A 22,192-nucleotide genomic window follows, 5' to 3' on the forward strand; every position below is an offset into this window, starting at 1 on the left:
GGCGAAGGAAAGCAAAGCGAAGCAAGCAAGTACGCACAATGTGCGTGTGGTTCTGTCAGTAGCGGTGGAGAGAGGCGGTTGATACCAGCTCTTTTTTTTCCTTTCCGTCCTCTCTTATTTTCTCTCTTATCCCCGATTCAAAGCTTCTCTTTTTTCTTTTCCTTTTTCGCGTAAAACTCACCGCCGCCGTCACCACCACCACCACCACTATTACTCTTATTACTCTACTATTACTGTACTCTGTTTTGCAGGGCGCTTCTTTTTTTTTTTTGTTTCGTTGCAGCGGACAGCGGAGGGCGGCAAGGAATGAGGAGAAAGGGTCAAAAAGGAAGGACGATACTGATGGACGCGGTGTGATGGTGGTGGTATTGTGCTGTTGTTGGACTCTCTGTGTCGTTGGTAATTGGACTCGACGTGGCTCCAGCACCAGTAGCGGCAGTAGCAGCAGTAGCAGCAATGTTGGCAGTGGTGAGGTGGCGGCGGAAGCAGCACAGTCTGGTGTCCCAGAAGTGTGTGTGGGCGTGGCGTCAGCTGAAGTACCTAGCCGGATAGACAGCCCACCGACCTCCTGTACCGCAGCTATCTTGCCTTAGCTATACCAGCCAGGCTTGTTTTTTTGCTCCGTCCCTGCAGCCGCCACACTGGCTACGTACCATGCGGCAGGTACCTAGGTAGCTACTAGCTTGGAGCTTGGACTTGAGCTACCCAGGAGCTCGTAGCAAGTCGAGTTTATCTTGTACTTATTTACCTACTTCCTTACCTGTACCTGTACTTCACCTCCCACCGACCACCTACCGCGACCTTGTGTCGTCGTCTGCCGCATCGGCTTCTATCGCTCTTCAGTTCTTCTCTCTCAGCTACATACAGTGCCTTTCCGTCCGTCGCGCTTGCTACGTTCAATTACATAGACGCCCAAGCAAACGCAGCCGCAGCCACATGCACCAACCCTCTGTTTCCTACTCGTCGTCAGGTCGTTGACGTGGGTAGGCATTGTTCTCCCTTTCACAAGCAGACAAGACACAAAAAGAAGACAACGACGACAATGACAATCAGGCAGCCCAGCAAGGAGGAGGCACGTCCGTGTGGGCGGTCTCAGACGCTTGCTTGCTTGCTTGGCCAAACCTCAAACCTGCGGTGCAAACCTCAAACTTGCAACTTTCAGGCAAGCGCGTTGACGCCGCCGCGCTGGCTGGCGCCTTGCGCCACTCGCCGTCTCATGGTACGAAGATGCGATGCGGCACTGGTGTCTGCAGAGAGACCTGTGGTGGTTGGTGTGTTGTGGTGTGGCTACAAGGTACATACGTTTGTCTGTCTGGTGGTGATGCTGCTGGGTTCTAGCTACCTACATGTACGGCTTCATGAGTTCACTCACTCGGCACAGCCGGTGCGGATGTCTTTTCGGATTTAAAGGAATGCTCCTTTTGCCCCGTCTACAGGTACCTAGCTAGGTACGTAAATATTGATAGGTATCTCCCATGTCTACCGTAACTTACCCACCCGTCCACTGGCGGCGGGCAGGCGGAGCGGAGAGGCCGATGCGTTGGTTGTGACGTCCAATCCATCGGATGGGTTCATCTGCGCCGCTTCCTTTCCTGTCATGCCAAGCCATGGGACATACACCTACCGCTGCTATGTTTCCTTCTTTTCTTTCTTTGCCCGTCCGCTCCACTCGTCTCATCTCTCCATCCCATTCCGTTTCTTCTGTCTGCCCCGCGCCGCGACGCCGTCATTGTGCACCCATCACCACCCCTCCATTCCTCCATCGACGCACCAACCGCCCAAGGGCGAACTCACGCACAAACGCACGCACGCACGTATCTGTCTAGGAACAACGCGGTGGGCGGGTGGCCAGACAAGTCTGCCCGGCGGCCACATCTAACAGTTATCAGCGCCTCGTCTCGTCTCGTCGCATCGAACGAGCATTTCGTTGCTCCGTCGCTCGTCGTCGCTCGTCTTTTCGTATCAGCGCCTCGCCGCAGCGCAGACCCCTACCGTGCCCAGGGGACGCCCCCAGCCCGCCAGCAGTAGCTTGGTGAGCGCCCGTGTGGTTCATCCGTGCGCGCTGGACCAGGGCAGACCAAGCGAGGGTCCGCGGCGGCCGCGGGCTCCTTCTTCGCCGTTTGTCGGTCGGTCGGTCCGGCTTGCTGGTTTTCTTCTGCCCTGGCGTTGCGGTTGCATGGACGGGGAGGGGGGCGCTGCGTGGTGCGAGCGTTTGGATGGCATGCGGTGGTGGGTAGGGCAGAGGATGGGGGTGTCCGGGGAGGAAGAAGTGCGTTTGTGCAAGTCGAGGTGTAGGAGGGGTGAGAGGGGTGGGAGAGGAAAAACCATGGGTGTGTTGGTCTAGTAGAAGCGGATTGACAATGGCATGGAAAAAGTTGCGGCGCGCGAGGAAAACGATGACGAAGAGGAACAAGAAGAAGAGAAAAGATGGGCGACCATGGAACCCCGGTTCCTGAGAGAAGCTGCCCAGGGCAACCACCAGGAAGCGACACATCGTATACCACCACCAGCAGATCAGCAATAAGCAACCAAATAAACGTCGAACGGCAAGGAGGAGGCGACAACGGCGATCATGATGCCCAGGGCCGAACATGGTGATGGCCGTTTCGTGGTGTTGAAAGCTGAAACGCCGCTCACGCTCTGAGCGAGTCAACAACGCTGTCTGTCTGTCCGCCGCACATGCACCCCAGGCCCCAGAACCCTACCCACCGGTCCCTGGCGTACCTTGTCTAAAACCATACCCTCGTACATCCCCTCATCCGGTACGTCTCGCTCCATACCAGTCTGTCTCCCTCTCCCGCCGTTCTCCAGAAAAGGTTCGCCTACAGTTCGCTCATTCCCTGGAAAGTGGCGCTCCTTCGTCACGACACCACCGCCACCGCCGCCATGCAATTTCACGCGAGTCATCGCCGGCGACGAGGGACTTGACGGACCAAACGCTATGCCGTCTTTTGTCTTTGCTTCTGTTGCCCGAGTGGACGGCTGACTGCCCGTGGGCGGCCGGTCTTGACCACCATATGTGCCATCACCGCCCAGGACGACGACGACGCTATGGCTACGGGTACTATGCGCGGAGAATATCCCACGCCCGCGCGCTCTGGTTTTGGCTTCTGCATACGCTCGCTTGCTCTGAGGCGGTCAGCGGCATGATGTATCTGACCGACGACTGCCCAGCCAGCCTGCCTGCCAGCCTGCCAGCCAGCACCTATCCGTTCGGTGCGCACAGCAGCAACGACAGCAGCGGCGACGGCGGCGGCGACCTGCCTACGCGAGCTGGACGCGACAACTAGGTTAGACAGAAAGACGGAGCAAACCAACCAGACAGCCGGGCAGACAGCCGGACGCGACGCAGCTCAACTCGCCCGATTTTGCATGCTGAGCTGGACTATGTACGTATGTACTGGTGTCGTGCGGCACACACACAGACGTCGCGGTCTAGTTCTCCTTCTCGCGTGCCTTGGGCCAGGAGGCAGGTCAGTAGGTGAGTGCCTAGGTAAGTAGTGCTGGAAACGGCAGTCGCGCCCGTTTGTACAGTACATGCGTGGTGTTGTGTCGCCGAGTGGCTGGCTGGCTGGCTGGCTGGCTACTGTGGTGTACACACCTACATATGTACAGGTGCACTGCTGTGCCTGTACCGAGGTAGCTCGACATCGCGTTGCTGACTGCTTTGACCGACTGCTTTGACCGACTGGCTGACTACCGGTACATACCCCCCATTACCAATATACACGTACTTTACTATATTGCACGCCCTTCTTGCACCTATAGCGCTTTTACCGAGAAGCACAAGCAGCACCTATATGTCTACACACCTTGTCTTTCTACCCAGCAAAAGCAACTCCCCAGCGAACCCGGCACACATCCCCAAACGCATCCCAAACGCCGAGATCGCCGTCTGGGCTTCGTGCATATTTATGTATCAGTGGGTGTATCCATGGGTGTGTGTACTGTACATGCAGGTAGGGCATTTTATTTCGTGCGTCATGTACAGTACAGGACATACAGTACGGCGGCAGCGTCCAGGCCCCAGCGGCGGCGAGTATAGGACGTGCATGCGTGCGTGCAGGCATGCGGGCTGACGGCTTGCTGGAGCGGCGGGCACGACAGATGGACAGATAGACAGACAGACAGATGGCTGGATTGATGGGGTGGATTTTGGCTAGGCGGCTGGGCTGGCTGGATGGACTCCATGCGCGTCGGATTGATTGACAGACGGCGCGCGAGCGAGACCTGTGAGAGAGAGCAAGTGGATGAATGGCCAACTACTTTACACTAGACGCTTACCGATGCTACGGGGCGCAAGCGAGCTGGGCCTGTCTGGAAGTGGTGAGATACTGCACTGTCCAGTCCTGTCTGCCAACTTGCGATGCACACATGGCTGAAACGAATGGCTGCCCGGCCCAGGTCGGCGAAGCGACGAACACACACGGCCGGCACTTGGACAAAGATGATGGGCGGCGGGAGAGACACGCTGGGTGCTCTCTGCACGGTGGGGTGGCTGGATGCGCGTGTCGCACAGCTACATACATCACACACCATACATACATACATATGCGGGCGGACATGGGTCTCTGCTGATCACCCCCGGCATCACCGGGGCTTTTTCTGCTGTCGGGTCGGGTCGCTGGATTTCCGGTGCCGACGGCGTGGCGGGCGCGGCGCTCCCTTCTTCGGCACTGGAAGAGGGATCGATCGAAGGGGGAAAAAGGCGGAAATGCTGGCCGCAAATGCCGCGGCGCGGTTGCGAGTTGATTGGCTGGTGCGGATGGGTGCGAGAGACTGCTATGTGTGGTTACACGGGCGCGTAGCTGGGGGAATGGCGCTTGGCCTGGCTGATGGAGGTGGTTTGTGGTTTCTTCGACGCTGAGGATGTATGAAGTGAAGATGTCTGATGTTGGATGGGTACTAGAAGTTGGTGCGCCATGGCGTTGGCATGTTTCTTTGAAGTGCGTGGTGAGAGAAACAATGCTCACCAGGGCTGTCTGCCGTGATAACGGCAGCTCCTTCGCTCCATCCATGGACAGTGATTCAATTCTCCATAGGCGCAGCCGCAGTCTCAGGAGACATTGTTGCAATAGATACTCATTGCGCTGAAAAATCAATACTTGAAGATAGCTAGATGACAAAGTGACAGTGGATCGGAAAAAAAAGGCCCATTATATAATCCGCCGAATAGGTATAAGGCCAGTGACGAGAACTAGATTACAAGAAAGTTTTTGAAACTGTGCAGTTTTCGTGAGATCGTGCAAGCCATGCAAAGACGCCGCCAGAAACCAAAAAGAAGATATTCCACCCAGACAGAAGAGAAAACCGCCCTCCTCTTGTTCATACACGCGTGCTGTGATTGTCAATTTGTTCCGCCGCCTAGTCCAGACGGCGCTATTTCCCGCTTCCACTGCCGCTGCTGCTCTTGTGCACCTGAATCTCATCGCCTTCCCGATCCGTAGCATCGGAATCTCCGTCTTCGTCTTCCTCGTCTTCCTCGTCACTCTCGTCCTCGCTCTCCGCCTCGGTGGCCGCGCCGGTGAACGACGTCCGGCGACTCAGCATGGCCATGCTCGTGCGCGAGCTGGCCACCGAGTTGACGTGGAAGCTAAAGTCCATCTCGCCGACCAGGCCCTTGACCTCGCGCAGAAGCTTCTCAATGTCCATGGTCACGCAGCGCGTCGCGATTTGGATCACGGCGAACGCCGCGTAGCCCGGCTCCATGACGTGCTTAAGCGATAGGATGTCTTGATCCAGTTCTTCCAGTCGGTTGGACAGCGCGTATGGTTGCGGGGGTTTGAGGTACGGGGGCAGGGGTTGACCGTTCTTGATGGCCGCCGAGAGGAGTGCGAGGAGCGATGTGATTTCGTGCGCTGTGAGGTTGACGTTGGATAGGAGACGGCGGAAGTCGTGGGCCCAGGCAGTTTCCGATGTTGTGACGGGGTTGGAGAAGGTTTGTGAGGCGAATGCCAGGAGTGCAATGTAGCGAGTGATGCTGCAAAGCAGAAGCGTCAGAAATTGCGATGATATTGTATTAGACCAGGGGCACTTACTTTTCGACGCAGTTCAAAATCAGTGTATATCTCTCCCGCGGGAACTTGCCACCGATTGCGAGTTCCCACTTTTGGAATTCCGACGTCGCACGGAGATTCGTTAGCAAAAGAAGCTGTTTTGAATACACTTTGAGACGCTGTTTTTGCATTTTCCGTCCGGGACTGGTCTTTGAAGTCAAGTCGCCTTCTTCGCCCCGCACGCGCGCCCTGAACGTTTCGTGAACTATTGAGTAGTAGTTGGCCAAAAGGTAGAGCGCCGAACCCAACTGGCTGCGAAGTTCAGAGTGTTCCGAGATGGGGTAGGGGAAGAAGGTCCAGATGAAAGCCACTGCCAGACCACCACAGACTGTGGCGAGACGGTAGGGTGCAAGCAAGTAGACTGGGTAGTAGGGCTGACCGTTGCTCTCAGCCTGGATTTTTCCGACTTTTTTGACCTGGAGTTCGTAGCCGATGATAGTAGTCAGCGTCATTACGCTGATCAAACCGATGATGACGTATCTGAAATTGTCGTTAGCATCATGCTACACGTAGCAACGAGGTCCGGGGCACATACCGCGGCTTTTTCAAAATTATGTAAAAGTAGCTGGCGGCGCTGATCCAGTAAAAGACGATCACACCAGGAATGCGGCCGTCGACAATGTACCAGACGATAAACGAGGCGCACATGGCGCCGAATGTCCCAATGATTCGCAGCGAAAAGCTGAAGAGGCTCTGTCCGGCCGTAGGGCTCATACTAATTGCGACCTATTGCGGGTGAGCAGAGCGCAGTGGTTTCAAGGACTTGACCTTACCATCATCATTGCCCATAAAAGACGTTGCCTAATAAAGAATGTCTGGGTTGTAGACAAGAAGTTCACAATACCTGAGCCCGTCAGCAACAGCATCCCGCTCAAGCAAAAGAAACGTACCAATAGTCATTGTAGCACAAGCCACACGGAGGCCAAAGACGGATTCCCTTGATCTTAGGAAGTTAGGGATGGCTCTGATCTTATCCCCAATCTTCTCCACAGTGTTCTCAGGAGGGAGATGCTGCCGCACTGGATTAGTCTTGAACCGCAATCAGAGGGACGTTGGCTTGCACGCACCTCGGGATCCTTTCGCTTTTTAAATGCGTCGCCCAAGTGGACTTGAGTTCCGCCATTGACGTCGCCCATCATGTTGTCTGCGCCATGCTCGGCATCTTCGTCCTTGAGGAGGTTGCGGAACCATTTCCTGAGCCGCTTGTGTCCGGGGACAATGATACGCTTGTGATCAAGTTTTCCATAGGCCACTCGATCGTCGGCCCACCGAACAAATTCAAGAACTTGCTTGGCCGTCGAATACAGGAGGTATTCCATCTGAGAAGACGTCAGCATGTACAAATTCCCTCAAGTTGGGCTACCCACATAAAGCAGAGCGAAGAGCGACCTTTGGCTTACTTCGCCGGCTTTCAGTTTGTCGCCACAAATGTCGAATTTGTTCGGGTCGTCAAACATTCCCTGTGGAACCTGAATGCCTTTGCGAAGACACCATTCGCTCAAAGCAATCCGTCGCCCTTCGTAGAAACTTTGAATCTGCTGTTCAAGGTACTCGCTGAAGCCAGCTTCTCCAGGTCGGACATGATTCCCCTTGGACTCGACGTCTCCAGCTGCTTTTTTCTTGGCCTTCTTCTCTTCTCGAGAAAACTTCTTGATCTTGGTCTGTAATTGTACGTGAGCAAGGCCATCGTCCATGGCCTTGAAGACTATTTGGAACGGCTCGTGAACCGTCCTCATGATGTCGTTCCAATCTTCGACTAGTCTCCTCCGATCCATTTCGCGAGCTCCGATTTCGAAATTTTGATAATTGGGATCTTGGTAGCCGTTGAGTTCGGTGAGGCGTTCGAATATATCGACTACGGAGCTCAGACCGGCCAGCGGCAGCATGACACCACGCAACATCTTCGACATGGTCTGAAGATCATCAGGGCCGAGATATCCGTAGGCCACTTCGCGCTTTGCAAACGGTAGATCTTGCTGGAGTTTGCCCTGGAGTGCCTGAATGGCGGCAACGGATTTCTTCACTGTTTGAGCTTCGGGCTGGCGCTGCTTGTCTCCAGACAAGCCTGTGGAGACCCGGTAGAACATGTCCTTGATTTCCATACTTTGAAAGTAATCAGAGTGGGCTTGAAGAGACTTCCTGAGGGCCCCAATGTAGCCATTCATAGTGCCCAGCACTATTTTACGCGACGTGACTGTTGTCATGTTAGGAAAAGGGAGCCGAGGAAGAGTTTGATGACGCACTTGGAAGAATAAAGAGTGAAACTCCGGTGGCTATCCCGAAGCCGGTCATGAACGTTTTGAGGAGCCGCATTATGAATGATGTGGATGCGGTCATTGTCACCAATCGAGGAGCATTCGTCGACGCAACCACGACAAACACGGTGTAAATGATGCCAGGGAATTGAAGGGTAGGCTGGTACTTTGCTCTCATCATGTTGACGAAATATGTCTGGAAGAATAAGAAGACACCACAAACGGCCGACGCCGAGGAATTATATTTCGATGTTGCATCGACGCCCGAGTGCTGACGAGCCTTGACTGCGCAATAGCACATGAGCAAGTTCAGACAGGTCGCCAAGCACGTGGCGATGATATCCAAAAACATTGTTTGCATGAACTTTGCTCGGGGCATTACCGCAAAGCCAAAAATCGAGATGATGGCTATGAGATAGCCCACTGTGGTGTAAACCTCGGAAACATCGTCGGCTTGATACATGGCCATGGCAATGACGGGTGGAAGGCCGCCTTTGGCCATGAGCAATACTGTCGGCACATCAAGATCAGGACCGTATTTTTTATACAGCTCTTTGATTCTGGTCGTGAAGGTCTTCTTCTCTTGTTTGCGGAACGAGGAGCCGATGGTGCTCACCCTCCGGGCACGTGAGGGGCCTAATTGGCTAGCGGCATCGGCAGTCGCGGTGGAGACTTTATCAATCTCTTCCATGTTGGCGGAGGAATGATGGAGAAGACGGACGGGGAGTTCAAGGGGCGTCGAAAGATGAAAAGGACGACGGTGTGACCAGCATGGTCTCGAGGTTGCACAGGCCAAAAAGAAGGGCGCGGAAGTGAAGAATGAGTCGACAGCGCAAGTCAGAGGAAAACGCGGCGACAAAAGGCGGAGAGGAGCGTTGCGCTTTGGCCTCAGTTGGGCGTCGAGACTCGAGCGCAAGGGCCATAAGACCATGTGACGTAGCCCGCCTCAGCCCTACTATCGCTTTCTCTTCCCCACAGCTCCATCTTCGACTGCACTCAATCACAACAACAACTCATCGCGCGTCCCGCAGATTGCTGCTCGTCGAATCGCCCAGGCCATGCCGCGTCGCAAAAATTTTCGGTGCTCTGCAAACGCATCTCGACAGGCGCGATAGCAGCGCCTCATGACCAAAGCCTCTGACAGCGCCGTCAATCTTTTCCTACAACGCCATCACAAGTCACCGACACTATGCACGTCCAAGACCACATGAGCAGGGTCCTAGCAGTACCAAACATGCCTTGTTTCAATGCGTGTCTCGGAGTCCTACGACTGCCGCTGCGAAGAAAAAGAAACTTTTTGCCAAACAACCCCACATTCGGACGGGGCGCGCGATAAGGCGTCTTAGGTGTTCATATTCACGACGTCGTGTTTGTGGCCTCGCTGAAGGCCAGAAATGTGCGACACATCTTCGAGTCTTGGCTCTTGCAATGGCTCAAGATCAATCGCGCTGAATCATGTCTGAGAAAGCGCCGCGACGCGTCAAGAGCGTGGAAGCACAGGTCTTGGTCACCGTCTGGAATGGGCTGGAAGTTACTCATGTGGGCCCCATGGATCGTCTTCGCATATGCCACAGTCTTCTCAGCGCTTGTTGGTCTTCCAGACTCCACGACCTCAGTGGAATTGAAAATTTTCCTCCCACGTTCTGTTTATCGCAGGTTGAAGGACTGATATGTGCAAACGACGAAAAGGACCGAGCGTCTGCATGGCCAGCAACGAACTGCACTTCCAACTCCACATGTTCCTCGCTTGAATTAGCGAAGAGGCATGGTACCCAATCATTCAAGTATTATTGATCACCACGGTGGCCGCGCTTAAGAGCTGTCGTTTGGCGCCACTGCTGCGCTCAGGGAGAGCATGCAGTACCCACAATGGATATCGCTAGGGAGATTTCGTTTGCTACTACAGCTAAGCCCAAAGAGCCGTCGTTCACCACCGCAAATAGACCCAGGAAGTGACGTTGTCTTATTCTACCCACTGCGCCGGGTCTCGGGCTCGTCGATTCCTCGGTTGCGGCAAGCAAGACGCGGTGCTTTTGGCAGTGCTCGCAGACCGGTTAGTGGGCTGGCCGAAGGCTGGCCGACCTGGATCTTGGTTGAAGGACTGAGTGATGGAGGGTGGCCGATTGGCTGGCTGGCTGCTGCAGAGCGGGATGGGTTGAAGAGGAATCTTGCCAGCACCTGAGCATCCACGTCCTGTTGTGAAGGCCTACTTCCCTAGGATGCAAGGCCTCGCAAGTGTGGTAGGAGGTATCTTGATCGTTGGTGGATGCTGACGATTTTGCGGAAGAGAATCACGCTGGCGGGATGACGGCAGACAAAACGGGTAGTCGGGCGTTGGTGTTGAATTGATGCTTGGTGAGCCAGCCCTCGCGACGAGGCAACCCGGGTGCCAGTGGTAGTTCACTGCCTCATAATGCAAGCAAGCGGATGAGACTGGAAGACGACGCATTTCAGAGCGGCTGTCCTAGATCCTGCCCGCTACAAATCGTTCCAGCCCCGACTCGTGTCCTCTCATCAGCACTCATTGAGTCAAGAGGAACAACAACATCAACTATCAACAGTACCAACGCCAATTCCATGCTTTTGCGCTCCTTCGCCTACACCCCTCGTCGTCGCCGGCTGTGCCACCTTTACTCACAGCACAGCCGCCAGCCCTCTCCACCCACTCGATCGTCGTCAATCGCAACCTGGCGTCCCGTGGCCATCTCGAAGCCGTACGCCGTCGAGACCTGCTGCTGCTGCTGCTGCTGCCGCCGCTGCCGCTTCTCCCAGCGCCGCTGCGCTGTGTAGATATCGATGAGGAGATCTGTTGCCTTGCTTTCGATGAGTGCTTGGACGATCTCGACGAGGTCTTCGTCGGACAGCCAGTTTGGCGTCGCGAGTGTCTCGTCGTCGGAGTTGGAGTCAGACTCGTCGCGTTCATTGATCGAAGTCGTCGTGGTTGTGTTGTGAGACGTGCCGGATTGCAATGTTGTGGTCAGGTCCGCGTCGTCTCCCTGGCCCTCGACCTCATGAGTGCAGGTCACCGAGGCCGAGTGGGAGCGGCCGAGAGAAAAATTCGACGCGCTTTCCTTCTCGAGGTCTTCGGTGGCAAAAAAACTCGTTTTCTCGTCGACTGTCGTAGCTTTTCCACCCAATTGACTCGCGGGAAAATGGTTTATTGCAGCCATTGTGTGCAAACAGCGATGGATTTCCTGCAGATTGTGAGCCCTGGCTTGCACCTTGTAGATGGCTGACAGCGTTTACTCTGGACACATGGGACGTGGTTGATCTCTGAGGTGGACGATTTACAGTATGGGTTAAGGTAAGCTGAGCGGAGGATACAAGGAAGTCCGCCAGCATTGGACCAGAGGCCTGTGCACTGCAGACGACCGAACTGAAGGACGCAACGGAATTAACACTGTGATATGCTCTAAGTGTCAAAGTACTCACTAAACACGCAATACCCAGCGAAGCCGAGGGTGTCGGACAAAGATCGATGCCAGCGAATGAGATTGGTCATTCTCGCTTCACGCGCGCTTTTGCTCAACGCAGCCGTCATTTGCGCAAGATCCAAATACCCACATCTTCCCCTTCCATTTTGCCTCCGCAATCCCCTTCTGAACCCGAGTTGACCTCCGGAATAAATCTTACCGCAACAAGGGAAGAAAGCCGAAACAAAAACCGTCAAGCCAAAGCAGCCACCTGAAGACCCAGGCACCCCCTGCACATTCAAGGCGCTCCCGCCAATTGGCTCAAGAACCGAAGAACACAAGACCACAAGTCAATAGACTGCTCCCTTTCTCGCAGGCTAATGTCGGAGCTCTTGCAGACAAAAAAACAGTCCTTCGTACTTGGCATCCTCGAAATCGTTGTCACCGTCCGACTTCACTTCAAGCGCAAAAGAACTTTGGCATCTCAATTGTCTTCGGTCGAAGCGATGCTGCTCTCCACACTGATGCCCACAGTGTAAATATCGCCACTATCGTTATCGCTGTCATGAAGATCCTGCGCAGAGACGCTCTTCGAGCGGGCTAGATAAGACGTAATACATTATGATTATGGAACTTGTCACTGTCGTCGAGTGCTAAATAAAGGAGCAAGCCACTACATAAATCGACAAAGTGAGGGCAGAGTGGTTTTCAAAGATCTCTGAGCGTATTAGGAGCTTGGAATGACTTGCTCCTGGAATCCATCCGCGGCGACAAGACGGGACATCTCTCGACATTTAATTGGGGAAATGTGTCCCTCACTTGTCCGCCTTGATCTCATAACTGCTCTTTTGCGTAATCCACGACTCCAGATCCAGCAGCTCGGGGTGCTTGCTCCGCAGCGCCTTGATGTCCGCCCCGTAACCTTCCGTTGCGTACCAAGTAATCATCTTGCCCATTGCGGGCATCAGGTACATCAGGGTGCTGCCAATAAAGGAGAACGAAGTGCCCGCGCGCTGGCCCGTTGTGTTCTCGAAGGCCTTGCTCAGCTGGTCAAAGGTGAGCTCATCGCCCGCCAAGCCGATGGCCTTGTGGTTGTATTCCTGCGGCTTGGAGAAGGCCTGGGCGGCGAACCAGCCAATGTCGGACGTCGCGACCCACTGCAGCGGCTTGTCTTTCATCGAGCTTTTCAATGCGGCCAGGAAAACCTTGGTTGGGTAGGCGGGCTCAAGGTTGTCCATGAAACTCACGGGTCGCAATATCGTCCAACCCATCTTGCTACCAGCGGAGTTCCTGAGGTGGTGTTCGATGTTGTGCTTGGTGACGAAGTGGGGGACGTCTGTTGGATTGTTCCACGAGACCTCGTCGCCACCGCGGTCCACGCTGCTGTAGACAAAGTGCTGGACACCGTTCTTGAGCGCCTCGTCAACCAGCGCAATGCCCTGCTTGGTCTCGCGTTCAGAGGTTGCGCCTTTGCCAAGGGCGAGCTGGACGGAAAAGACGCCCCAGATCTGCTCCCCCTTGGCCATCTTTTTTGCGGCCTCGAAGACTGCCGGCACATCGTCGAGATCGCCCTGGACGAGCTTGATTATCGGCGACTTGTGGACGAGCCGCTTGGCCGATGCGCTCTCTGGATCGCGGGTGACAGCCAAGATGGTGTCTTTGGAGCCCTGGGCCAGGAGCGCGTCCACCACCGCGCTGCCTTGCTTTCCAGTCGCTCCAGTAATGAGAAGAGCCTTGGGCATGATGAACAGAGTCGATTTTTGAACTTGAAAAGTGACAAGATACTGAGAAGGCTGGGGGTGAATGCGGGGTTGGAAGAGAGCGGGACAAAAGGAGCCACTAGGTTGCTTGCTATTTCACCCAACATGACAAGCTGGGAAATCAAAGGTCTTTATGCTAACTACATACGGGAGTCAGTCGCCGCAGAGTCCATTATGACGCACGGCCCTAGTGCTGATTATCCAAGCAAGTTCTGTCGTCGGACTGTCGGACTGCCAACAGTGCGACACTATTGTAAGCTGACCGGCAAGCCACGACTTAACTAGCCGAACAGTTGCACAATTGTGCTTTGGGTTTCCAACTGCGTCATCAAGTCTATTCATTTATTGTACTTGTACAGTTGAAGTTTTATGTCAATTCCTCAAGTGCCTCGGGTACTTTTCACCACAGGGCTGCAACTTGGAGACTCAGACGTCATTCTTTCCTGAAGAGTGCTTCTGCAGCATTCTGGCTTTGCTCATGCTCAATCGCTCTCTAACAAGACGGGAGCTTCAAAAACAAAATTGCCGAAATTTTCAAAACGACACTTGTACCGGCCGATAGGAAAGGAGCGCTGAAAGAAAACCGGGTCGGTAAGTTTCCATTCCCCACGTCCTATTGTTGAATACTAATCACCAATTAAGCTTCATCTCTATATCTACTTAGGCTCCGAGGGCATCTACTAATCATCATGCAAGCTTTACAGTTGAGCTTGAATCGCCTTTGGCTCCGCGAAGAACGTTCCACATGCCAATTCTTTTTGAGACCTGCACGGCTCCGTCGTCTATCTTCCCACACTCGGCTGACACGCGCTACCAGATGTTCACATATTTTGTATCTATCTAGCCCATCCGTTTTTGTCCGAGCAGTCAGTGGCCCCAGAGTGATCATCCCAGGTCTCCCACGGACGGGCAATCTACCGCACTCGAGTTTCAGCACTAAGCTCCTCTGGAATTGAACGCCGCGGCTATGCGACCACGCCCAGTTTGCAGCGTTCAACTCATGAGCTATCCTGGTGAATCTGGTCGAATCTGGCGGGCATATCAAGACCCGAAAGCGCAATCCGTTGCTGAATGCGGTCCGCGAAGAAATCAAGAGAGTGTAGCACGACGTTCTATTTGTAGTCGCACTGGGTGGAGTTCCAGAGCCCCGCCTCAAGGCCCACGGCCGTCTCGTATTGATAGCCCATGCGCAGCAGTTCTCCTAGGTTGATCTAGCAGCATATCAGAATCGTGTAGTACTTATCAGGCCAGCGGAAATTGGAGACGGACCAATGTCCCCCACGCTGCCTCCGCCTTGAAGGAACCCACAACCTGCAATTCCCCTGGATCCGGGGAACTCATGATCAGGTCGATCAGCGGATCTGGATTGCGTCAACGCAATGTACTGCAGCGACGCAGATACTCTCCTTCGCTTCGATTTTGGAAGCTCCTGAGAGCCACTCGGTCCATGATCGAGCCATCGCCGCCTTGGGTCTTCAAGTCACGATAATTCCATGAGAACCCGGACTACTGTGATCCAAGCGAGTCAACATTTGCAAGAAAGCTCCCACACGGACGTTCAGGAAGCCTCCTGAGTTTACTCAAATTTTCACGTAGCGGCGATTGGTGTATTTTTTTTTTCCCTGCGTGAAGCAACAGCGGAGTGAAAGACATGGACTGAACCCCAGTCAATTCCAGTCGGACGTGAATGTGCGTCGGACAAGAACTGACAAAATGGAATATCATGATGGCTGAATGGGAACCAGCGTTGTGCTTGCATGTAAGCAGCCGCTGATAAATTCCCGACTAGTTTTCCTCCCGCGCACATGAGGTTAGCCCAAGACTCCAAAGCAAGGCAGTCGGGCCACGCAGGACCACTCTAATGGTCCCTGGGTTCGTGCTTAGAGAGCGTGGATGCTCACTGAGTCTCAGATGAGCTCGGGAACAATTCACCATCTGCGTCCCCTTTGTGATGGGAATCCTCGCAGCCAGCTTTTTTTCTTCTGTGTTTCAGTATGGAGTGACTTTTAGTAGCGATCCTCAGTCTGCCAACTGGGCTGAAGTGGCTGATGAACAGAACAAGAACAAGAAAATCAAATCAAATCGTGATGCTGACACTGGCCTTGGTGTCTAGTCAAATCCGAGTTGCATATCGTCGAAGCCTCTATAGGAGAAGTTCATCCCGAAGTGGTCTACAAAGTGGCCATTCTTTTCATCGCAGCTCGGCCTCAAACAGCTGCGGATTTTTGGAGGTGAGGCACCGTACAGTGAGTACTAGGATCAAGCGAGCACGCCAAGCGTTGACCGAAATCCGCCGAATCCTTCCACTTCCACCATCGACCCGTCACATTTTGCTCTTGGGATGACGTCCATTGTTCCAGTCAACCTAATCAATGCATTAGTGAAGAAAAATGAATGCGGCCGAAAAGCATTGGAGACTGAGCCGTCGTGAATGTTGCCCTGTCGACGTGTGGAAGGAGTGTAACGATCCGTTGGTCGAAGACATTGCTGCCAACATGTAGTAGGATTTGATTCGCAATCTCCAATTTTCTAGAGTTGCATGCGAGGATAGCAGGTCTGCACTGTTCCAACGTCCAGAGCTGGCCCAGAGCGACAACTTGAGGACGTGATGGAGTCAAGTCTGGGACCTGGGCATTGCATTTACTTGCGGAAAACGGCTAGTAATTATTTGGAGACCCAAAGCAAAAGTGGTTCCAAGAAATAGACAAATCGCCCTGAAATCTAGACACTGTCCGATTGACAGTCGACTAGGGACGAAAGTAGCTTGGGAAATGCAGTGCTTTGCCACTTACTGCTAGGCGACGCCACAACAAACCCTTGATTCCAAACAAAGCTGTTTACTGCCACCACAGCTGGAACTCAATAGACCATTGCTGAATAACAAAGTGAAGGGATGAAAAGACTCCAATCGCGGCTGAGCACACTTACTCTCCACACCTGCAGTACACGTTCAGCTTCGACATGTCGACTACGACAGGCTTCCCTGAGAACTCAGTCCACCCTTCAGTGCACCCGGCAAACCCACCAGACAAGGACGAGCGTCATATCCAGAGGGTCATCGGCGCTGTTGTCGTGAGCAGCATCAGTGGTTCCATCTTTATTGGCATATTCATTTGGATATATATCCGTCGCAGAGCATACAAGAGAGAGAGGGCAGCCTCAATTTGCTCCGATGCCTCTCGACCTCGTCCATCCGAAATCTCGATCCTGCCAGCGGGTCTCTCTGCAAACTTCTCCTTCGCGCCAAAAGGTGAGGATGATCCGGGGGGAGGGAGCTCTTTGGAAATGCTTGTGCTGACTGCATGCAGTGTCTGTGATCCCGCCCACGCCAGACACTTCGGAAGAACAAAAGAAACTCGCACTGCCAAATGTCTCCGAGGTGCTGGACGGGCCTTCGCAGCCCGCCGCGCCACAGCAGACTGAAGACATCCGACCTCCCAAAAGATCGAGGCGGTCGTGGGCGAACAGATCCAGTTTCCGGCTGTCGTTTGCATCCATGAACTCTGGACCTTCTCCGAGGACCTCGGTGATGCCGGTGGACAGCGCGAGCAAAAATCTTATTCAGAATATGGCCGAGACGGGGTCGTCTGATGTTGTCAGGTAGCATCTGGAGGCGGATTACTCGTGGCTGGTGACTGTGTCTTTGCGTGTTGCGCGCTGTTCATGGAGCGTTCGGGTAGGCGTTTGGTTTCCACGTGGACATGTCGTCAAAAATTGTACAACAGATCTATGGAATGTCTTTGAGCGACTCGTACCGGGTGTGCCGTGTGACGGTTCTGATGAACGAATTTTGATGATCTCATCAGCATGACAACTTTCAACGCCAAACTGACGGCGGCGATTCTTTACATTCTGATTTTTTTCTGTGCTCCAGTCGGTCTTTCAGGTGCGCGTAAGTCTTTTCGTGAAAGCCGCAGGCGGTGAGCGTACCTGAAGCGTGCAAAATCCGCCGCATTGCACAATCTGCCCGTTCACAGATCTGGAACAACCAGCCTATCGCTCTGTGAGACCAGACTTACGGAATGGGGACGGAGATGATATGCGTGACCCCGAGAGAGGCCTGCAAACACCTAGATCTCCATCTCGCTTTACCCGATCGGGAAGGTACGACCAACCGCGCCGCGTCCCACCCGGCATCTGTCGTGCAAGATCCACTCCGTAGTGCAATTTATTTGCCCGAGTTGCTGAACGCCTGACTGCTGCAACTTCCTCATCCAGAAATACTCCAGTCTTTGTGCTTATCGCGACATGGCTTCGCGCCACACACACCGCACCCACTCTGTGCGCGATATAATGTGGACGTCAACGGTCGTAGTGTCGCCATGCTCGTCTTTGCGCGATGCCGTTTCTTCAATTCTTGTTCGTGGTCGCCGGCTTCACCAAGTCGGCCGTTGGATACTCTGATCCAGTTTGGAAGACCCTGAACAACAATACTGGCTCTGCTTGCGCATCTGTTTCTTACTTGGCAGCTTCTCAGACATCAGCTTCTCCCAGTGCAACGGCGACTGTACCCGCAGAGTTGGCTTACAAATGCATCAATAGCGTCCCTTTGAACGTCAGCGCTGCGTTGGATCTCATTGAGACGGTGAAGCCATACTGGGGGTGGCAAAGCACGATTGCGTATCTCAAGAATCCTCCGGCAGAGTATGTTGAGAAAATTCAGGATCCTGTCGATATTTTTGGCCAGCTGGATATCATAGAGTCCAAAGTGAAAAACGGAAGTTTCGCGAGCGAATATGAGGTAAGAGGAGCTAGAAGGCGCTTCCAGCTTCTACGCTGTTCAACTATACTAATGATTCAATCAGTTTGGTTTCAGCATATACCGACTGCTCCAATCAACCCACGACGGACACTTTGTTTACGTACCAGACTCCGTTGGAGGCATCTTTAATTTTGGACGCACGCTTCCCCTGGTGTCAGTATCCTTGGACGGAAAAGCCATCCCTCAACCCTACGCCTACTCAGACGTTCTGGAAGCCTCCCTCGGAGACTCTTCTTTTACTCCATCACCCATCGTCAAGATAGATGGAGAACCCGCCACCTCTTGGCTTGAACACTGGAGCCAATATGGATCCCTCCAAGATCGAGACGCGTTATACAACAATGTCTTCTACGAGCTCGCGATTGTCGCCCTGGGAAGTTCCAGTGCCGGTATGGGCACCTTTACTGGCGGAGGCCGCGGAAGGTGGATCTATCCAGGAGCGACCACGACTCTCCAGTTCGAGAACGGCACCAGTGTTGTCCTGAAGAACTTTGCCAAAGTGTTGACCGAATTTGATGGTGTTGACAGCGGCGAAGCTCTGTACAAAAAGAAGTTTACTGTCCCGGCAGACCATTACTTTCAAAATGGAGCACTTACTACCGCCACCACCACAACAACAACGGCGACTCCGACTTCAATTTCAACTTCAACCAGTTCAAAGAGTACACCAGCTCCAGGATACCCGACCCCAGTTGTGCGCCAGGAGAACAATCTCATAGGCGGCTACTACCTGGACGGTGAAGACTACGCAGACATTGCAGTTCTGAGCGTTCCTTCTTTCGTCGGCTCTTCCGACGCCGAGATAAGCTTCCAAGAAACCAGCCAGAGATTTTTGGCCGAGGCAGTCGCAGCAGGCAAGACAAAGCTCGTCATCGACCTGAGTGCCAACGGCGGCGGAACAATCCTGCAAGGCTACGATCTGTTCAAGCAACTCTTCCCGTCCATGGACGCGTTCGCGGCGGCAGACCGCACGCGGGCGCTCGAATCGATCGACCTGCTCGGCCAGTCCTTCTCCGAAATTTCGAGCACCGTCCCTCGCACGCTTGACTGGGGCAAAAACGAGACGTTGGAGGAGCTCGAGGGAGACATTGTTTCCAGCAACTTCAACTATCGCACAGATGAGACCCCTGAAGGCCAATCCTTTGACTCGTGGGCTGAAAAGTTTGGCCCACATGAGTTTAACGGTGATCAATTTTCGAGTCTCTTCCGCTGGAACCTGAGCGACGTGCTCACGCCCATCAACAGCGGTGGAATCCAGATTCAGGGGTATGACGGGTACAGAACGAATTTGACACAGCCGTTCGCCACCGAGAATGTTGTCGTTCTCACTGATGGCTATTGCGCTTCGACGTGTACAATCTTTTCGAGACTCATGACAGATCTCGCAGGGGTCAAGTATGTCGCAATGGGCGGGCGGTCAACGTCAGGCATCACCCAAGCCATCGGCGGCGTCAAAGGAACCAAGTGCGCCTCGCTCCCAACGATAGCTCAAAGACCTGCTGACAATCTTTAGTGACTTTGGCTGGGATTACATACAGGAGTTGGTGGCTTTGGCGTACGAAAACGCAAACGCAACGCAAAAGACGTACTACAACACGACGTCTTTCGCCGACTTTAACGACCAGATCCCCTTTTTGCGCGCCGCCAACGACACGGCGTACAACATCAATTTCCGCGACGGAATTAAGATTGGCGACTTCGAGGAACAGACGCCGCTGCAGTTTGTGTACGAGCCGGCCGACTGCCGCATCTACTGGACGCCAGACATGACAGTCGATATTACTGCGGCGTGGAAGGCGGTCGCCGATTCGGCTTGGGGGAGCACCGATTGGTGTGTTGCAGGCAGCGTCAAGACCAATTCGACCGTGCGGATGCATGCAAATGTTGCCAGTAGGTACAGCCGGCCCGCTGTAATCGAGTCGGTTCCGATTCGTCAGCGGGCGAGGCGAGATGACTACCCCCTGGACGTGTACACGGATCTGCGAGGGCAGAACTTGAAGAAGAATGGATACATGGTGCCGTGATCGGAAGAAAAAGAAGAGCGGAGCATTGTATCCTTGGAATAGCCAGAAACCCTTCTATCTTAAAATCAATCCATTTTTCCTCAACAACTCCAAAGAAACGCCAGTGCACCGCGCGCCAAACAGGAAAGCACAATTTTGTCTATTCAGCTTGCTGTCCGCTGCCCCTGTCTCCGAGCCTGAGCGGGATGTCGAAGCCGTCGACCTGGGAGCCGATGACCAGCTGACTTTGGCTTCTCAAGAGGGCTGTGAGGCCAGTCTGCCGATTGTCCGTCTTGCTCATTTCGACCCACGACTCCTTCAGCTCAGTGATGAAGCCCGACGCCACGTCAAACCCCTTGGCCTTGATCGTCTCCAGAAAGGTAATGACTCGCTGTCGCTCGACCTCGTCCGTCATTTCCAGCCCGATCAGGTACGCCAGCGGCATGTAGAGCACGGAGCCCAGATCGATGCGGCTGATGATGCCCTCGGCATGCGATAGCGCCGCCAGAGCCTGCCCCTGAATCATGTCGTCCTGTAGGACGGGCAACTCGCACTGCAGATGCGACCAGGCGGGGTGGATGAACAATCTACAAATGCCCATGAGCGCCCAGTGGTAGTAGGGCAGCATCATGGTGATGGCCGACTCGAGCTGGGCAGAGCTGGTCGCCGAGAGGATGATGGAGATAATTTCGCGTTGCAGGCGGCAGGCCGTGCAGATGATTTCGATGCCGGCAGCGACGTGGGAGGGGAGGTCGGCGCCGTCGAGGACTTGGTCGTCGGGGATGGGCGAGTTCTTGGAGACGGCGTCTTCGAAGTTGATGCGGTCGCTCTTCCATGTCCACCCGAGTGCCCTATGCCGAGTGAGTGAAACGTGGAGTTGTCAAGGTCGGAGTCTTACCGGTATTGTAGCCTGGCCCACTGCTCCAAAATGTCGAGGAGTCGATCTAGGTCCTTGTCTGAGGCAAAGTCTAGGTCCCCAGGTTCCAACTCAATGCCAGTCGGCGGCTCGGGGCGCAAGAAGCTGCAATCAGATGTAGTCGGAAGAACGACATCTTTGCATGAAACTATGGCGCCAATCGTGTCGCTCGAGCGATAGTACTTGTACAGCGACGACTCAAACGCACTTTGGCCATGCGTGCTTCTCCCACTGAGCCGAATGTATTCTGAAATATTTCGGACCATGCGCATCCAAGAATCGCCACTTTTGTCCACAAAGAGCTAGAATTTGGTGAGTTGGAGCAAGCTACGGTTTCGGCATCACTTACCTCGGCAAATTCGAGCAGGAGAGCGCACAGCAGCACAGTGTTGTAGTTGGCAGGACGAGCACCGCACATCTCGGTTGTGATCAGCTGCCTCATCTCCTCCCACGACTTGCGCAGCTGGCGGAGCTCGTCGAGCGAGAGGAACAGCTTTCCAGTCCGGCTGGCATACACGCCGCCAACGACAGAGACGGTCTTGCTGACGAGCTCGTTTTGCTGCGACAGACGGCCAATGGAGCCAAAGGAGAAAATGGATATCATGGGAGAAGGAGCCAGTCCGATGGCTTGGAAAAAGACTGTGTTGTAGCGCCACGATGCTTGCACAAGAGGCTTTTGAATGGCTTTCTTTTGAACGGTTTGAATGGCGGTGCTGGTTGACCTCCTGGGCCCGCATTCAATGATTGTGATGGCATTCTGGGCCGAAGGACGGGATACGCATTCAACACCTCGCGTCTTGCAAGATGCACAGGGCCGTTGCCCATCGCACTGGTCGAATTTTAGCAAACAAAAGACGGGCGGTGTGTCTAGATACTCACCTTGACGTGGTCTTTGTGGCAGCGCAGGCAGCGGTGGCCACCGCGGCGACCATCACGAGATCCACAAGGCATGGGATCAGATTTGGCCAAGTCAAATCATTCCTTGGACATTGCGTAGATGTTCTGGTAGCGAAGACAGAAAGTCGGC

General features: G+C 54.1%; 7 protein-coding genes across 7 annotated transcripts; 2 read left to right on the plus strand and 5 right to left on the minus strand.

The window, feature by feature from the left end:
* Positions 1–4,179: 4,179 nt before the first annotated feature.
* On the minus strand, positions 4,180–5,080 carry J3D65DRAFT_139842 (uncharacterized protein). The gene has a single exon (XM_066793979.1). The coding sequence runs from the start codon at positions 5,016–5,018 to the stop codon at positions 4,290–4,292; it is 729 nt and encodes a 242-aa protein (XP_066650943.1). The 5' UTR covers positions 5,019–5,080; the 3' UTR covers positions 4,180–4,289.
* An 8-nt stretch (positions 5,081–5,088) lies between these two features.
* Positions 5,089–9,179, minus strand: J3D65DRAFT_639850 (uncharacterized protein). The gene is made up of 8 exons (XM_066801751.1): positions 8,300–9,179; positions 7,424–8,250; positions 7,124–7,375; positions 6,947–7,067; positions 6,830–6,900; positions 6,592–6,782; positions 6,039–6,536; positions 5,089–5,980 (listed from the first exon to the last, which is right to left on the minus strand). The coding sequence occupies exons 1-8, from the start codon at positions 9,000–9,002 to the stop codon at positions 5,380–5,382; spliced, it is 3,264 nt and encodes a 1,087-aa protein (XP_066650944.1). The 5' UTR covers positions 9,003–9,179; the 3' UTR covers positions 5,089–5,379.
* A 1,671-nt stretch (positions 9,180–10,850) lies between these two features.
* On the minus strand, positions 10,851–11,878 carry J3D65DRAFT_140684 (uncharacterized protein). The gene is made up of 2 exons (XM_066793985.1): positions 11,558–11,878; positions 10,851–11,505 (listed from the first exon to the last, which is right to left on the minus strand). Exons 1-2 carry the CDS (start codon positions 11,651–11,653, stop codon positions 10,942–10,944), a joined length of 660 nt encoding a protein of 219 aa, XP_066650945.1. The 5' UTR covers positions 11,654–11,878; the 3' UTR covers positions 10,851–10,941.
* Positions 11,879–12,330: 452 nt separating this feature from the next.
* Positions 12,331–13,655, minus strand: J3D65DRAFT_639856 (uncharacterized protein). The gene has a single exon (XM_066801752.1). It carries the CDS (start codon positions 13,464–13,466, stop codon positions 12,540–12,542), a length of 927 nt encoding a protein of 308 aa, XP_066650946.1. The 5' UTR covers positions 13,467–13,655; the 3' UTR covers positions 12,331–12,539.
* Positions 13,656–16,426: 2,771 nt separating this feature from the next.
* J3D65DRAFT_639857 (uncharacterized protein) lies at positions 16,427–17,232 on the plus strand. Its single transcript, XM_066801753.1, has 2 exons — positions 16,427–16,734; positions 16,793–17,232. The coding sequence occupies exons 1-2, from the start codon at positions 16,446–16,448 to the stop codon at positions 17,086–17,088; spliced, it is 585 nt and encodes a 194-aa protein (XP_066650947.1). The 5' UTR covers positions 16,427–16,445; the 3' UTR covers positions 17,089–17,232.
* A 523-nt stretch (positions 17,233–17,755) lies between these two features.
* On the plus strand, positions 17,756–20,291 carry J3D65DRAFT_579007 (uncharacterized protein). The gene is made up of 3 exons (XM_066797690.1): positions 17,756–18,225; positions 18,290–19,710; positions 19,760–20,291. The coding sequence occupies exons 1-3, from the start codon at positions 17,824–17,826 to the stop codon at positions 20,268–20,270; spliced, it is 2,334 nt and encodes a 777-aa protein (XP_066650948.1). The 5' UTR covers positions 17,756–17,823; the 3' UTR covers positions 20,271–20,291.
* Positions 20,292–20,339: 48 nt separating this feature from the next.
* On the minus strand, positions 20,340–22,192 carry J3D65DRAFT_140698 (uncharacterized protein). Its single transcript, XM_066793987.1, has 4 exons — positions 22,045–22,192; positions 21,515–21,994; positions 21,148–21,467; positions 20,340–21,100 (listed from the first exon to the last, which is right to left on the minus strand). Exons 1-4 carry the CDS (start codon positions 22,114–22,116, stop codon positions 20,410–20,412), a joined length of 1,563 nt encoding a protein of 520 aa, XP_066650949.1. The 5' UTR covers positions 22,117–22,192; the 3' UTR covers positions 20,340–20,409.

This window comes from Phyllosticta citribraziliensis (assembly GCF_038025025.1).
Source record: "Phyllosticta citribraziliensis strain CPC 17464 chromosome Unknown J3D65scaffold_13, whole genome shotgun sequence".
NCBI classification, from domain to species: Eukaryota; Fungi; Ascomycota; class Dothideomycetes; order Botryosphaeriales; family Phyllostictaceae; genus Phyllosticta; species Phyllosticta citribraziliensis.

Bases quoted from the DNA above. Each gene is read 5' to 3' on its own strand.
- J3D65DRAFT_140684 (XM_066793985.1), bottom strand. From the start codon at position 11,653: ATGCTGGCGGACTTCCTTGTATCCTCCGCTCAGCTTACCTTAACCCAT. The intron at 11,506-11,557 runs GTAAACGCTGTC...CACAATCTGCAG, and splicing joins CCACGTCCCATGTGTCCAGA to GAAATCCATCGCTGTTTGCA.
- J3D65DRAFT_140698 (XM_066793987.1), bottom strand. From the start codon at position 22,116: ATGCCTTGTGGATCTCGTGATGGTCGCCGCGGTGGCCACCGCTGCCTG. The intron at 21,995-22,044 runs GTGAGTATCTAG...AAATTCGACCAG, and splicing joins GCCACAAAGACCACGTCAAG to TGCGATGGGCAACGGCCCTG. The intron at 21,101-21,147 runs GTAAGACTCCGA...CACTCGGCATAG, and splicing joins TGGGCCAGGCTACAATACCG to GGCACTCGGGTGGACATGGA.
- J3D65DRAFT_139842 (XM_066793979.1), bottom strand. From the start codon at position 5,018: ATGGATGGAGCGAAGGAGCTGCCGTTATCACGGCAGACAGCCCTGGTG.
- J3D65DRAFT_639857 (XM_066801753.1), top strand. From the start codon at position 16,446: ATGTCGACTACGACAGGCTTCCCTGAGAACTCAGTCCACCCTTCAGTG. The intron at 16,735-16,792 runs GTGAGGATGATC...GACTGCATGCAG, and splicing joins CTTCTCCTTCGCGCCAAAAG to TGTCTGTGATCCCGCCCACG.
- J3D65DRAFT_639850 (XM_066801751.1), bottom strand. From the start codon at position 9,002: ATGGAAGAGATTGATAAAGTCTCCACCGCGACTGCCGATGCCGCTAGC. The intron at 6,783-6,829 runs GTAAGGTCAAGT...CACCCGCAATAG, and splicing joins TTTTATGGGCAATGATGATG to GTCGCAATTAGTATGAGCCC. The intron at 6,537-6,591 runs GTATGTGCCCCG...CGACAATTTCAG, and splicing joins ATAATTTTGAAAAAGCCGCG to ATACGTCATCATCGGTTTGA.
- J3D65DRAFT_579007 (XM_066797690.1), top strand. From the start codon at position 17,824: ATGCCGTTTCTTCAATTCTTGTTCGTGGTCGCCGGCTTCACCAAGTCG. The intron at 18,226-18,289 runs GTAAGAGGAGCT...TGATTCAATCAG, and splicing joins GTTTCGCGAGCGAATATGAG to TTTGGTTTCAGCATATACCG. The intron at 19,711-19,759 runs GTGCGCCTCGCT...GACAATCTTTAG, and splicing joins GGCGGCGTCAAAGGAACCAA to TGACTTTGGCTGGGATTACA.
- J3D65DRAFT_639856 (XM_066801752.1), bottom strand. From the start codon at position 13,466: ATGCCCAAGGCTCTTCTCATTACTGGAGCGACTGGAAAGCAAGGCAGC.